Raw genomic sequence first — 14,761 nt, 5'->3', positions numbered from 1 at the left:
ATAGCCTTTGACAAGGTGTACGAAGTACTGAACGCGGTCCACCATGAGAAACGCACCGGCTGGGACATGCACGTACCAGCGGTTCTATGGGCTTATAGAACCATGTGCAAAACCCTAACTGCGCAGGCGCTTCCGACACTGAAGTATGAAGTAGATGTTGTAATCCCTATGGAGCATGCAAAGTCTAGTCTGCGTATAGTAGCGCTCACAGTGATGACAGACCGCGAAGCTCTGGAGGAAAGGCTCGCGCAATTGGAAGAGTTGGAGGAGGAACGGTTCTTGACTGGTTTTCATCAGCAGGTACAAAAGCAGCGTGAAAAAGCCTGGCACGATCGCCATATTAAGTTGCACACATTCAAGGTAAATGACTTAGTACTGATGTATGACAGTAAGTTTGAAAAATTTCTGGGAAAATTCAGAATGCATTGGTTGGGACCATACGTGGTTAAGGAGGTCACAGACGGAGGCGCGGTCCAGTTAGTCAAACTAAATGGAGAACCATTCCCAAGCAAAGTGAATGGCAGCCGCTTGAAGCCCTACACGGGTGGGCCAACTATCTGACTAACCGATAGAAGCACAGTCTTCGTGCTCCAAGGAGCCAGACAAAGGCGTGGGACTATAAACATATGCCAATACAGATGCATGGAAACAGTTCAGAGACAGAAGTATCAGAAGAGCGTATGCAATAGGTCCAGGAAACAGCAGCTCAATACGCTGCTGACCTCCGCGCAGTTCAAGAACAGCTGGCGGGACTCCGTGCAAAGATCGCCGCATCGACAGAGTGACTCGAGGGCGAGTCACGATGTTTGTGTTGGGGGCCTGTTGGGCATGGAATCCCCCCCAAGGCAGGTTTTGGGGCTTAAAGCCCAAGTTTTGACCCAATATTATTGTAAAGACTCCACGAATTGCGAGCGCGGAGCACAAAATATATGATAGAGTCACAAGGTTGTCCGCCCTAGGTTTTGTAAAGTAAAGTCGGCCTGCCCATGGTCCGCAGACCATGGAATCGTATAAATAGAGCGAGGCTCTAAGTTGTAAAGAAGGGGGAATGGACACAGAGAAGTAGTAAAAGATCTGAGAGTAAAGTCTAGTTTTGGGTCGTAGAGTAGGAGAAGGCTCTGCAGCTGAGTGCACAGAGGCCTAGTAGTCCACAGCTGAGTGCGCGAACCCCTACAGCTGAGTGCGCGGACCCCTACAGCTAAGTGCGCAGGGCGGAGTCAAGTCTGTAACCGAAGAAGCAATTAATAAAGAGAAGTTTGAATATAAATTGGTGTATTTGTTCCTGGGTTAATGCATGTTTGATGTAAATTGCAAATCTACTGGTTGTTTACTACGCGCACCTGTATGAATGATTTATGTTGATTATTATAACTTAAAGCATGCAAGTAATAATCACCTAACAGTAGACGAATGATTTATGTTGATTATTATAACTTAAAGCATGCAAGTAATAATCACCTAACAGTAGACTACTAGTAATAACAGTGGTAATAACAGCGTTCGGCCCCCGAGTAGGGCTGCACGGAGGCAGCATCGCAGGCTGCGAGGTACGAGAAAGTGCGCATAGCGACGTGCCCGCAGGGTCGGACCGCGGACCACTTGAACTCATCAAACATCTCCAGGGTGTGAAAACCTGGTTCTAGCACCCTCCCATACTACTTCGAGTGAGACCTCAGTCCGCGCTCCGTAGACTGTTGCCGAAAGGGCCAATAGTACCGAGATTTGTATGGCTAATTAACTCTGAACCTGGATCAGGTCCCAACAAGCCAACAGGTCATCAACACTTCCCTTGATATCTGTTGCTCATAATGATGAAGTGAGCAAACTTTGGCGTAAAGAAAATATCACTCCCTTCAAAATTTATGTAAAGAAAATATGGTGACAGGTCTTCCTATGGTATCTTGCAGAGATGGTGTTTGTTCCGGATGTGTACTCAGAAAACATCATCAAGATAGTTTTGAAAAACGTGCCTCTTGGCACGCCTCAGCCCCTTTACAGCTTGTGCATAGTGATTTTATTTTTATTTTTTTACAAATTCGGTTGCTATTATATATCTGAAAAAAGAGGGAGACTAAGCTCCTGAAATACATGCTGAGGTGCCAAGAAGAGCTAGGGAAGAAGGAGTTACAACTTAAACAAAATTCCTCCTTAATCCTGCCTTTTAGGCTACTATAAACCAAAGACCAAAGGTAAATCCTAACAAACTGCAGTAATAAATAACAGCATTTACAAAGCATATCAATCTATATTACTGTGGCTGATGTGTCGAGCAGTGGACTCTTCAGGTTTGTCATTAGCGCCGACTTGCTTCAAGCTTGACGAGCTTGTTGAAGCTACGTTTTTCTTTTTTGTTGTTCCTTTTCTGTTGCTCCTTTCTGCTATTTCGTTTTTTCTGCTGTTCCTTTTTTGTTGTTCCGTTTTTTCTGTTGTTCCTTTTCTGCAGTTCCTTTTCTGTTGTTCCTTTTCTGCAGAAATCAAAGGTGTTGTTCCTTTAGATCGGCAGAAGAAAAAACCAACGGGAGGAAAGCTCTGGAAGACCTAAGGACAGAATGAGAGGGGGAAGAGAGGAGTGCGAATAAATAAGATGGGAGGCGCAGAGGATTAAGCAGGGAGAAGGACATTGGGCGAATCTTTGTTTTGGGCCATGAGGCCAATAACAACTGTTGAATCTCCATTGGCATTGCAAATCACTCCACCTGCTCCAGCAATCCCAGGATTCGATTTCGAGGCACCGTCGAAAAAAAGATAATAAGTGTTGCAGTTTTTAAGCCATGTAGCAAATTCTTCCTCCTTAAGACGGATTTTCCAACTGTAATACCTTTTACTTTGCCTACTGCTGGTGGTGGCCTCAACCTGATTACTATTATTTCTGTTCAGTATATAGCCAATGAAAATTCGCTCTTCCACAGTAAGATCGGTGATGTCTATGCTTCTGCAGTTTTTGACTGAAATAGTTTCCAAAGCAAGACTCCTTGCTTTGTTGCATAGATTCCTAGTGATTGTGTCCTTGTCCTTAAAAACTTTACGGTTTCTGGCGAGCTAGATAGACCATAAAATAGTGAGGGGAAGGGCATCCCAGACCCTTTTTACTGTGTTGTGTTTTCTTTGTTTCCAAGGGTAATTTTTCCTCCATTGTTGAATAACCTCTCCTACGGAGTCCTGATCACTCCAAGGGATGTGATTGTTATGGGATATACTTCTCCAGCAGACTTTAGCAAAAGGGCAGGCAATAAAAAGATGTTGTATAGATTCTTTGTCAGATTGACAGTTAGCACAATGTGAATATCCGATAATACCCCGCTTCCGAAGGTTATCAGTAGTGAGTATTTTCCCTTTCAGAAGGGTCCACAGAAAGAATTTAATTTTGGGCAGAGCTTCAGATTTCCAAACCATTTTCCAACGGTTCCAAGTGGACATGGGGTAATGGCTGTTGCAAATGTACTGGTGAGCAAATTGAACAGTATACTTTGAGCCTGACAGGTCCCAGCAAAAGCCATCAGGTTCATTCTTTTTAATTGGAGCTATATCGTGCAAATGGTATTGAAGAGCTTGAAGACTGGCCATGAGATGAACAGGAATGGCTAGGAATGTCCATCCTGACCATAAATTGGAGTGGTTGTCCCACAGAGAGATCTGGTCTAGGTGGTGAATTCCTATACTATTAAAATAGGTGAGAATGGGAATGACTCCAGCATGGCTGTTTAATGGTTGCCTGCCCATTATTTTGTCTGATCCAATATTGATATTAGCACCTCCTTTGGGAACTTTGGAGATATTCTGGGTCATGAGAGGAATTGCTTTTTTACATAGACGCCAAATTTTGGAAGAGTCTCTGATAGGGATATCCTGATCAAGGAGCCGCTGCCTTGGGAAATTTAGGTATTTGACCTCCAACACTCGTTTCCACCAAGCCGAGAGACCAGTGATAAGCCTCCAGACAATCTTGCCTCCAAAGGCAAGGTTAAGAAATTTGGGGGATCTAATCCCAAGACCACCTCTGTCTTGAGATTGGATGACCTGCTTCCAACTAACTAAATTGAATTTCCTTTTGTCATTTTTCCCTCCTTGCCAGAGGAATTGGCGGAGGATGACTTCCATTTTGTAGTGGAAAGACGCTGGAGCTTGAAGAAGGATGAGGCGGCCAACTAGGTTGAGCCAGATGGAACCCCAACACTGCACCTTTCTCTTCATCTTGTCAATAACTGTGTCCCAAACTTTAGCCTTCAAGGGGCCTATACTTATTGGCAAGCCCAGGTAAGCGAAATTGATATAGAGGTAGGGAGGAGATACCTGATTTGAGAAGGATGAGGCGGCCAGCTGGGTTGAGTCAAATGGAACCCCAACGTTGCACCTTTCTCTTCATCTTGTCAATAACTGTGTCCCAAACTTCAGCCTTCAAGGGGCCTATACTTATTGGCAGGCCCAGGTAAGTGAAATGTGACCATTAATAATTGCAGGAGACCCCAAGGATAGTGGCTATGTTGTGCAGAACCCGTGCTGAAGTGTTCCATCCATAAATACAACTTTTCCGCTGATTGACTTGACCACCCGAATACCTAATGTATTTGTCCAGCAGAGACTTAAATCGCCGGGCTATTATCATGGACGCTCCTCCAAGTAAAAGGGTGTCATCAACGAATTGAGAGTGGTTAATGTTCTTTACACCATTCCCAAATTTTATTCCAGTGATGAGACCAACTCTCCACTTGAAGTCTAGCGCTTTGCTGAAGGATTCAGCCATCAAAATGAAGAGGTAAGGTGAAAGAGGGCAACCTTGCCTAAGACCCCGCGAAGATTGAAAAGCAGTTCCAGGTCGTCCATTAACAAGAGGAGAGATCTAGGGCCCGGAGATGCAAGCTTTGATGAGATTTAAAAAGGCTGCATCAAATCCCATCTTTTTTAAAACAGCTAAAAGATAGGTGTGCCTTACTCTATCAAAGGCATTGGCTAAATCAAGTTTAAGGACAAATCCTTTCTCATTCCTAATTTGGCTTGAATGAACAGCTTCTTGGACGAGGAGGATAGAGTCTGTAATTTGTCTATTGGCCAAAAAACCCCCTTGGTTTTCAGAGATGAGAGAAGGGAGAAAAAATTTGGGGCGAGAAGCAAGAATTGTTATTAGAATCTTGTAGGACGAGTTGCAAAGGGAGATGGGACGGAATCGACTAAAAGAAGAAGGTCGGTTTTCTTTGGGAATGAGGGCTAAATGAGTGGCATTGGTGTAACCACCGATTTTGGCTTTCCGCTGGACCCATTTGAGCATTTTAATCAGATCTCTTTTTATAATTCCCCAGAAAGCGCGATAAAAGCAAATGGGGAAGCCATCAGGTCCTGGTGCTTTATCCGGCTGAAGAGCCCATATGGTTTTTCTAACTTCCTCCTCATCAATTTCCTTATTCAAGGTATCATTCATTTCCTTGCTGATGCTTTTGGGAAGGAATTGTAGCAGGTCATCGTAATCCTCTTCATCTGTTGTTTCAGTTAGAAGGTCCCGATAGTGGTTGGTAGCAGCCTGTCTGATGGCTTCTTGGGCGGTTTGAAGGTTACCTTCAGCGTCCAAGATTGAGCTGACGGTATTGCTTACTCTCCGCACAGTAGTCTGTTTGTGAAAGAAAGTTGTATTCTGGTCCCCTCCTTGCAGCCAGAGTTGCCTCGATTTAATCCTCCATTTAGATTCCTCCTCTATGTTTACACGGCAAAGCTGAGAATATAGTTCGCTTTCTAGCATTTTGCTCTCTTGGGTGAGGCCCTGCTCTTCTATCTCCTTTTGGACTCTGTTTAGTGTATTTTTTATCTCCTTTTTTATCCTTTCAGGCTCCTTATAACTGATTTTCGCCCATTCTTTTATCGCATGTTTGGTGTTTCTAAGCTTGGATTCCCAAATGAATCCGAGAGATCCTTCTACATGTCGCCTCCACGATTTCTCCACAATATCTTTAACTGTTGTAATACCATTCCAAAGCGGGTTGTACTTAAACGGGATGGGTCCGAGAGGACAATGCTTTTCCAGATTAAGAGAAATTGGATAATGGTCGGAAGCTGAACAGGGAATAATATTAGCATACCCAACAGTGAAGGAAGAGAGAAGCATGACGTTAATGAGAATTCTGTCTAGTCTCTCCATTATGTTGCCTGTACCTAGCCTGCGGTTGCTCCAAGTGTATCTCCTATTTTTTGGAATGATATCGACTAGATCATGGTCATGCATAATGTCTTCTAGCTGAGTTCCGAAAGGATCCGGGGAGAAAATACCTCCTCTTTTCTCATTAGCATGGAGAACGAAGAACAAGATTTAGATCTCCTCCTAGTATGACATTAGTATTCTCCTCTGCGTTCATGCTGACTTTGATTTCCTCCCAACAACACTCCTTATCCCTGAAGTGGTTAGGCGCATAAATGTTGTATATAACTAGAATCTACTAATCTTCTTTGTTTTCTAACACTGTTTGGATCCAATGCTGGTTAATAATTTCTGACTTATAATTCCAAATGTTTTGATTCCAGATTGTAGCGATTCCTCTGGAAGCTCCCCTAGATTCACTGATGCTTCCATTGTACTGCTTGTTCTATTCAATGATTTTAGTCATATCCTGCAGGCTTTGCTTTGTTTCCTGTAACAAAAAGATCCCTGGTTTTTCACAATAAATAAGATCTTTCAGGGCTGCAACTTTGGAGGGGTGCCCTATACCCCTGCAATTCCAAGATAGGATTTTCATCATTGGGAGAGTGGTGTGCGGAGAGGTGCTCGCCCCCCTTGATCCTTGTGAATTTTCTCCTTATCATGCTATCCTAAGATGTAAGATTCAATAGGGCTTTGAGTGCCCATTGCTATGTCCTTTTGGGCATTCTCATCTCGGTGTTGTTTTGCAGATTTTCTGCCTAGGCCAAGTTTCTTAAGAGAGTCGCTAGAGGCTCCATGGTCTTTGGATGAGCTCCTGGTGAGTCTGGAAGGGGGGGGTTTGAGGGAAGATTGGGAAGGGATAACCAGAGGAGGGGAAGGATCAGAGGCAGCTGAATGAATCGTGGGAAGATGCGAGGGTTCCAAGGGTGGAGCATCGGATAAAACCGAGAAGGGATTGGAGGTAGAAGGGGGCAGGGGAGGGGAGAGAGAAGGAAGGGAGGATGAGGGAGGGGAGGATGATGAGGGGCAGGCAATCTTAGAGGCAGGGGGTTCAAATTCTGGCGGTGCTTTAGCTAAGGGAGCCGACTTCTTTTTTTTTTTTTACTGTTTCCCACTGTTCTTCTTGTGGGTCATTTTCAACATTAGCAAGAGAGGGACAACGATTGGCAAAGTGGCCGTATTCGTGACATACCTTACATTTGAACGGTATTTGCTCGTAATCAAGCTGCTGAATATGACTCCAATCATCCACTTTGAGTTTGATGGCTTCCGGTAGGCCTTTGCCGAGATCCACTTCCACACAAATGCGCGTGCATGCTTGCATATTATCCTTTGGTTCGCTGCGATCTATATACTTGCCTACAGCATTTCCAATAGCACGAACCGAGTCATCTCCCCAACAGTGAAGAGGGAGATGAGGGAGTCTGACCCAGACAGGGACAACATTGGGGACATCCAGTTCCGGATCAAAATCCGGGGTCCATTTGTTTAAGTATAGTCCTCTGGAGTCCATGAAGTAAGGCCCATTCCTGAAGATTAAATCCTTGTCTTCTTTAGATTCAAAGTGGAAGGTAAAGAACCCCTTTCCACAGAATCTGATGGAGATTTTACCTTGTATTTTGTCGGACCAATTTCTTTCAACCCAACGTTGCACAGTTCTTGGAGATGGCCAGAGGCCCATGAACTGGCCGATGAGACCTTTTTAGAGAGCGTTGTCATGTGAGGAATGGCTGGAGGTAGATTGACTTCTTCGAGAATGTCCAGCTTTTTGACAAACTTCGATATTGCTGGGCGAGGCCGTTGTGGAGGGAGAGATTTGACGAGCGCAGAGAATGCATGCTAGGGATCGCCCCCCTTCGGTGAGCAATCCGGAGGGGCCATGGGAGCCGAGGAAGGTCAAGAGAGCACGCAGCAGGGACTCAGCAGCAGGAGGTTGCCGAGTAAAGGAACAACGTGAGGCTGCAAAGGGTGAAGGAGAAACAGCTTGCAAACATGAGAGATTCAGAAGAAGAGGATCACTAAGGGGACCGAGCAGGGCCAAGGGGGAGCTCAGCCGCAGGTGGCTGCCAAGCAAGGGAGCCACAGAAGGCAGCAATGGCGGCTAGGTCAGGATGCACGCGCTCCTTCCGCGAAGCATCACATCTAGCCTAACACATTAGAAAAAGGTAGTGGGCTTGGCCCGATTCAGTTACTACTCGCACGACGAGCTACGACCTTGCTCGGGATCGAACACAAGACCGGTCCACTTCCAGTTGTTTCATTCTCTGGCTACAAGTATTTCTTAACTTTCATTGATGATTTCTCCAGACGCACTTGGGTATACTTCTTAAAACTCAAGAGTGAAGTATTTAACATGTTCTTGGCTTTTAAGACCTTTGTTGAGAAACAATCTGGACATCAAATTCTTAAGCTAAGCTCTGATAATGGCAGAGAATATGTTAACAACAAATTCATCAACTTTTGCACTGAGCATAAAATTCAAATGCAACATACTATTCCATATACTCCACAACAAAATGGTGTAGCTGAAAGGAAGAATCGCACCTTAAAGGAAATCGCTAATTGTATGCTTCAATCTAAAGGACTTAGTCTTAATTTTTGGGCAGAAGCAGTTAACTGTGCAAATTACATAGTAAATCGCACTCCTACTAAGGTTTTAAAGAATATCACTCCAGAAGAAGCATGGAGCTCAATTAAACCAAATGTAAGTCACTTTCGTGTTTTTGGAAGTGAAGCATGGGCCCATATTCCAGATGAAAAACATAAAGCTTTAGAACCTAAGAGTGAAAAATGTATTTTTGTTGGATATTCTAAAGATGTCAAAGGATATAGACTTATTCCACTTAAGTCCAAAAATGTTATCATTAGAAGAGATGTAAAGTTTGTTGAAGATATATCGGCTTACGAGCCTAGTTCAGCGGATGTGCCACCTCTCTCTATCCCTTCTACTTCTGAAAACATGTCTTTTTTAGATGATGATAGCGAGTATGACACTCCTCCCCCACCTTCTCAAGATCCTCCTTCAACTCCTCAGCGTCAAAAATGGGTCTGTGCTACTCGGGATGCAGCAAGTGCTCTTGCAGGGGATCGTTCATTATTAGCAAATGATACATGGGATCTTGTTCTTCTTCCAAAAGGAAGAAAACTTGTTAGATGTAAATGGGTGTACAGAACCAAGTCTGGACCAGATGGAAAAGTTGATAAACATAAAGCTCGTCTTGTTGCTAAAAGTATAACTTGGTGTAGTGTAGAGTTAAGTAAAGTGTGTTTCTTTACTATGTACTTTTGTAACTTACAATCCGACAGTCACAATATGTTCTAGACATTAAGTGATCCAACGATTCATTCTCTCCTCGATATTACCGACACTTGATCTGTGGCTTAACACCCGATTGGTCCATGATCTCTATTTAAAGAGCATGGAGGGTTATTTGTAGGGTGACCGTTCATGAGAGAAGCTTATGTAAATTTTATTTCTTTTATTAATAAATTATCTGAAGTGGCCGCGTTGGCTCAAGTCGTGCACTATTTCCCTCTTTGAGAGTTTTAACTACGTCAAGAATATTGGTGTATTGATCTGTGATCTGTTTGTAAGCGGTGTCCTTTAGTGTTCTATTTGAGGAACTTACCCTGTAAATTCGTACAGATCACTCATACAACCTCTTTCCTCATAAAATACAAAAAGCAAGGACTAACCATTTAAAGAATATAACAAAAGGGGAACATTGGAAGAGCTTGAAATTTTATCAATAGACGGAGAGACAAGCATTTAATGAACAATTGCAAACAAAAGTGGCCTAATTAAGGCAAGCTAATATATAGTATAAGATAAAAAGGGCATAGGGAACCCAAAATGAGGCACGTCCCCTCTAAATCAAAGTGGGCGATAAACCAACCAAATAATTCTTTAGAGCCCTTGTTTTGAAACATTTAGCAGAGAAAGTTTTCATTATTTAGATTGAACTAGTATAAATAACGCTAACTTTATAACACAAGAAGAGCCCACGGGGCATAGAATAGACAGTGACGGGGTGTATTTAAGTCACTCCATGATGCGAAAGTCAACAGTTCAAAACTCCATGGGCAAAATTGATCCAAAATGGATCCAGTTTTGCCTCCGGATCAAAGTCTTCAAATGCAGATGAAAATAGGATCAAGTCGAAGTGCTCGTCGATACGATTCCAATGGTGCGAACGGCGCATAAATCCGAGTTCGGATGGAGAAATTAGAGCCAATCAAAGTTTGTGGAAAACTAGGGCAAAAAAAGTCAAAATTCAAAGGTCAATAGTCAACCAAGTCAATGCCTACGTCAGCAGGGACATGTGTCAACCCGGGAATGAGCCACGGGTCCTGGATGATGTCAACAGAAGAGGTGACGTGGCAAGTTGTGATTCGTTCATACGGGCCAATCTGGTGCTGACACATGGCAGCCCGGATTTTGCCCAATTTGGCCTCATTTCCAAAATTTTGGGGATCAAGGAGGATCGAACCCCTGACCTCCCGAAGTGGCAACGACTTCGTCGGAACTAGCTCACTGGTTGAGCTATCGCAGGCCTTGGTAACGGAAGCGGTGAGTTTGTATTTATGTTGTGTCAGGATTCTCGTCGGAAAAAGGCCAGATAGTCGGGGTCAACCCCACGACCATCGGACCTTTGAAGTTATGGTTATCATTATATTTCGAAACATATGCAATATCCCACATTCACCGTGAATAGCAACCATATATGGTATATTAATACCATACAAACAATGTATAACCAACGGAACAGCGGAGCCAACACATAATATATCGCATATCCAATGTATAATGTAACCAATGGCGGAATGGTCGGGCGGGGGTTTCGAACCCTCGACCTTCCAAAATTATATATATGCAACGATTTAACACACCTCCGCTAACCAACATGTCAGCAGTTCGGGCTTGAAACAAAGCCGAACCAATTTTTTAATAAACTGTTGCAGGTGTCGAACCCGCCATACCACCAGCGCGCCGACCAAGGTGGTTTTATGCAGGCCAGAGTGGTTTTTGCCAAACAGAGGGTGGTTTTGCAGGGACAGAGGTGGTTTTGGACCATTCTAGGGGGTCTGGAGGTCACAGTGGCCAAATATGGTCAAGTTTATACTTGTTTGACTCGAAATTTCGAGCTGAACACAGTGGTGAGGTCCATTTTCTTATTTGAGACTCTGTTTTCGAGCTCATACCTGTAACAGCAATTTGAAGACAAAATAAAGAGGTCAGCACTGGAAGCGAAAGGACCAGGAGACGTAGCCATAAAGTCTAGTGAACTCCTTTATTAAATTTTGTTGTGTTGATGTGTTTGAATGTGTTTTCAATTTGTGTATGTGTTTATGTTATTTGCAATCTTTTCGATCCGTTACACTAAGTAACATAAACAAATTCGCATAAAGTCTGTAATACCTTTTTCATTAATGGATCAAAAATCCAACCATTTAAGGGTTGGTGTGACCCAGGCCGAGTGCGATCCTCGAGTGATTTTGACAGCTTAGATGCCCCTGGGTCGCAGTTTCTCAAGCAACGGGTCAAGCCTAAAGTAATCTCTGGAGAACTCAGACAACTTGACAAAAAAACACTAACTTTATAGCACAAGGAGCACTCCCAAGAAACAAAAAACCAATTTGCAAGGTTCCCCACCTTTTCGTAGAAGGGGTGCTAGTAGGGAACACTCCCAATTGCCCAAGAGTGACATCAAGCTTCTTTAGAGCCCTTATTTTGAAACATTAGCAGAGAAAGTTTTGTTGTTTGGATTGAACTAGTGTAAATAATGCAAACTTTATAGCACAAGAATCACTCCCAAGAAATAGAAAACCAATTTGCAAGGTTCCCTCATTTGTCAAAGAAGGGGTGCAGGTAGGAAATAAGAGTGACATCAAGAGAGTGGGAGCATTTTGAGGGTTCCCATCCCAAAACCTTCCTATTCCAAGAGCCACTCCCATGACATCCCTAGTCGTCGGGAGATTAGAAACTCCCAAAGGATCTCAATGACGCAAGATCTTCCAAAAGCTCCCATGGATGTGGCGCAATAGTAGGCACTGAACATCCCATAAAGCAGGGTCTCTAAATGGGCTGAAACATACCCATAAAGCAGGGTCTTTAAATGGGCATGTTTCAATGCCCCAACTTCACATCAAAACCCTGGTCACAACTATGTTTCTATTAAGATGCGCACTTTTTCACAGCATGAGACTTTATTATAATGAAGCGAGTGTGACCCACAAGATCACAACAATTATCCTTCAGTTAAGAAGCCACAACTGGGGGTATCTACTCCTTCGAAGTCGCACAAAAATTGCTCATGGCCGGAGCCACAATAAGCAGCTTGTTTCAGCGGATTTGGAATGGTGCACAAGGAAAATATGTCTCTAGGAGGATCTGAAGCTGCATGAAGGAAATAGCAAAAACCCCAGCTTTACAAACCAATCAAACCCAATTGACAAAATCACGTTTTTTGTCTAGAAAAAAAAACAACCTAAATATGTCAATAAAAACATCCCACACCCACACCCTCCTCTTTTATTCATTCAGTATTTGTGATTTAAGAGAGTATCTTGGAACATCCGGGAGAGCCGAGAAACCGAGGAGAGTGTCTTGGTATCTTAGAGAGTATCAATTTTTCATTTTCCCTAATTCCTTTTCAGGCCTTTCGTCAAACGGAAACAAGGAAGGAAGCAACAGACGTCAACAATACGTTAATGGTAGGTCTGACTCATGACCAAACTGTGTATACAACCACATGCATTTACATGATACAAAACATTAGATTATATACATATAAGGTTACGACAATTCATGATATCTTTTCATTTCACTCAATCATCGGCATTACTATTATTTTTCTGCATCCTACAGTGTGTTAGAAAATGAAGAGTATGTGTATACCATTCTGAGAGGGAGGTTGCTTGAGAGCATACTGCCAGTGCCGATAATTATCGGTGGATGGTGCTCGCCATGGCCTATCAAAGGGCCTTGGATTTGTGTTTCCATTTGGGTACTGCCAGTGTGGATAATCATCAGTGGGTGGTGCTCCCAATGGCCTATCATAGGGCCTTGGATTTATATTTGCACTTGGGTACTGCCAGTGCTGATAACCACCTTGCCATGGCCTGTCAGAGGGCCTTGGATTTGTATTTGCATTCGGATGCTGCCATTGCTGATAACCACCTCGCCATGGCCCTTCAGAGGGCCTTGGATTTGTATTTGCATTCGGATGTTGCCAGTGCTGATGATCATCTCGCCATGGCCTATCAGAGGGCCTTGGATTTAGATTTGCATTTGGATATTGCCAGTGCTGACAATCATCTCGCCCCGGCTGGTCAGAGGGCCTTGAATTTGCATTTGCATTTGGATATTGCCAGTGCTGACAATCATCTCGCCCCGGCTGGTCAGAGGGCCTTGAATTTGCATTTGCATTCTGCCAATGCTGATAATCATCGGTAACTGGTGCTTGCCATGTCCTATCAAATTGCCTTGGATAGGCATTTGAATTTGGATATGGATTTGAATATGATCCTCCTCCTCTGGTGGTGCCACCCCTGTAAGGCCTAGTAGTGCGCCCTCTATTACCATAGCCCTCGTTTCCTCTGTAATTGGCATTGCTCTCACTGACTGCCCTAAAATGGGAGTCGCCGGTCACATAGACCGGCCTTTCCAAAGGCTGATGTTGCTGCTGTTGAGTGGCGTCCAGTATGGGAGGCTGATCATCATAAGGGTATGGATATGGGTGACGGTTGTCGCAAAACCCTCTGCCGTTTCTGTTAATGTTATAACGCCTTCGGTCATACTCCAAGCTCTGCCTCTGTCCTGCCAGCCTCTGCTGCAATCAACCACAACCACAACCCCACAATGTTACTGACAGTTACTCAACTCAACGCCCAAAAGAACCGACAAAATCAAAACCATGAAGAGTAAGAAAAATTTTGAAAATACTCAACGGAGCGGCCAAAAGGCATCCTGCTGCCTCTTAATGACATTAAGCAGAGCTCCGCCCAAGCCCTCGCCTGCTGTTTTATTTACTGGGGCATCACCAGATACGATCAGAAGATCATTTTCGTGATGAAAGGAGCAGCGAAAGAAATGGCACCGCAGAGCTTATGGAGTGGCGATGCTTCTAGTCCTGCTGCAAGTGCTAACTGCGATGGCTACGAATCATGAGGGATAAATCATTGGGCGTGATTATATCGGAGCCATTCTTACATCCATCCATTGTTCTAATTATCCTAACCGAGAAAGTAGATTCCCACACACATGGTTAGAAGTTTGTGGTGACATTTAGTGAGATATTATTATTTTCATGAACTAGAAAATTATATTTGATGTACCTTGTCGTTGGACATGGGATGATTATTTATGTTATGTATTTTTAATGTTTTAGTTTTATAGAGAATAGAGAAATATATATATAGAAATAAAACGAGAATTTGCACCAAGAGGCGTAAAGATATGCCAAAAGTATCATCGTTTTTCTTGCACCCTTGGAATATATATACAAATATATCACAATCAAATTATAATTACCACGTAGTAATGACTTGGAGAAATTAAGTTTTTTTCAAATTATTATCATTGTGTCAACATGAGATCTTAAGTAGAAGAGAAGACAATAAGGAAAAGAGATAATTTTG

General features: G+C 43.4%; 1 protein-coding gene across 2 annotated transcripts in view; it reads right to left on the bottom strand.

Annotated features, from left to right (window-relative positions):
- The window catches only part of LOC149233824 (uncharacterized), a 337,293-nt gene extending 322,951 nt beyond the window's left edge, over positions 1-14,342 (bottom strand). Inside the window, exons 1-2 of one of the 2 annotated variants that reach the window (XM_089379859.1) lie at positions 14,072-14,342; positions 13,020-13,953 (exon numbers count right to left, since the gene is read on the bottom strand). In XM_089379859.1, coding sequence (XP_089235985.1) covers positions 13,020-13,953; positions 14,072-14,110 — 973 coding nt within the window. In that variant the 5' untranslated portion in view covers positions 14,111-14,342. The remainder of the gene's footprint in view (positions 1-13,019; positions 13,954-14,071) is intronic. The other variant, XM_089379860.1, reaches the window with a different exon arrangement.
- Between the last annotated feature and the right edge of the window lie 419 nt (positions 14,343-14,761).

This window comes from Pinus tabuliformis, chromosome J, assembly GCF_031772625.1.
Source record: "Pinus tabuliformis cultivar Carrire ecotype Pingquan chromosome J, CPIR1, whole genome shotgun sequence".
In the NCBI taxonomy this organism is placed as follows: Eukaryota; Viridiplantae; Streptophyta; class Pinopsida; order Pinales; family Pinaceae; genus Pinus; species Pinus tabuliformis.
Note: the sequence above shows the minus strand (reverse complement) of the source record. Positions and strands in the feature narration are given on the sequence as shown.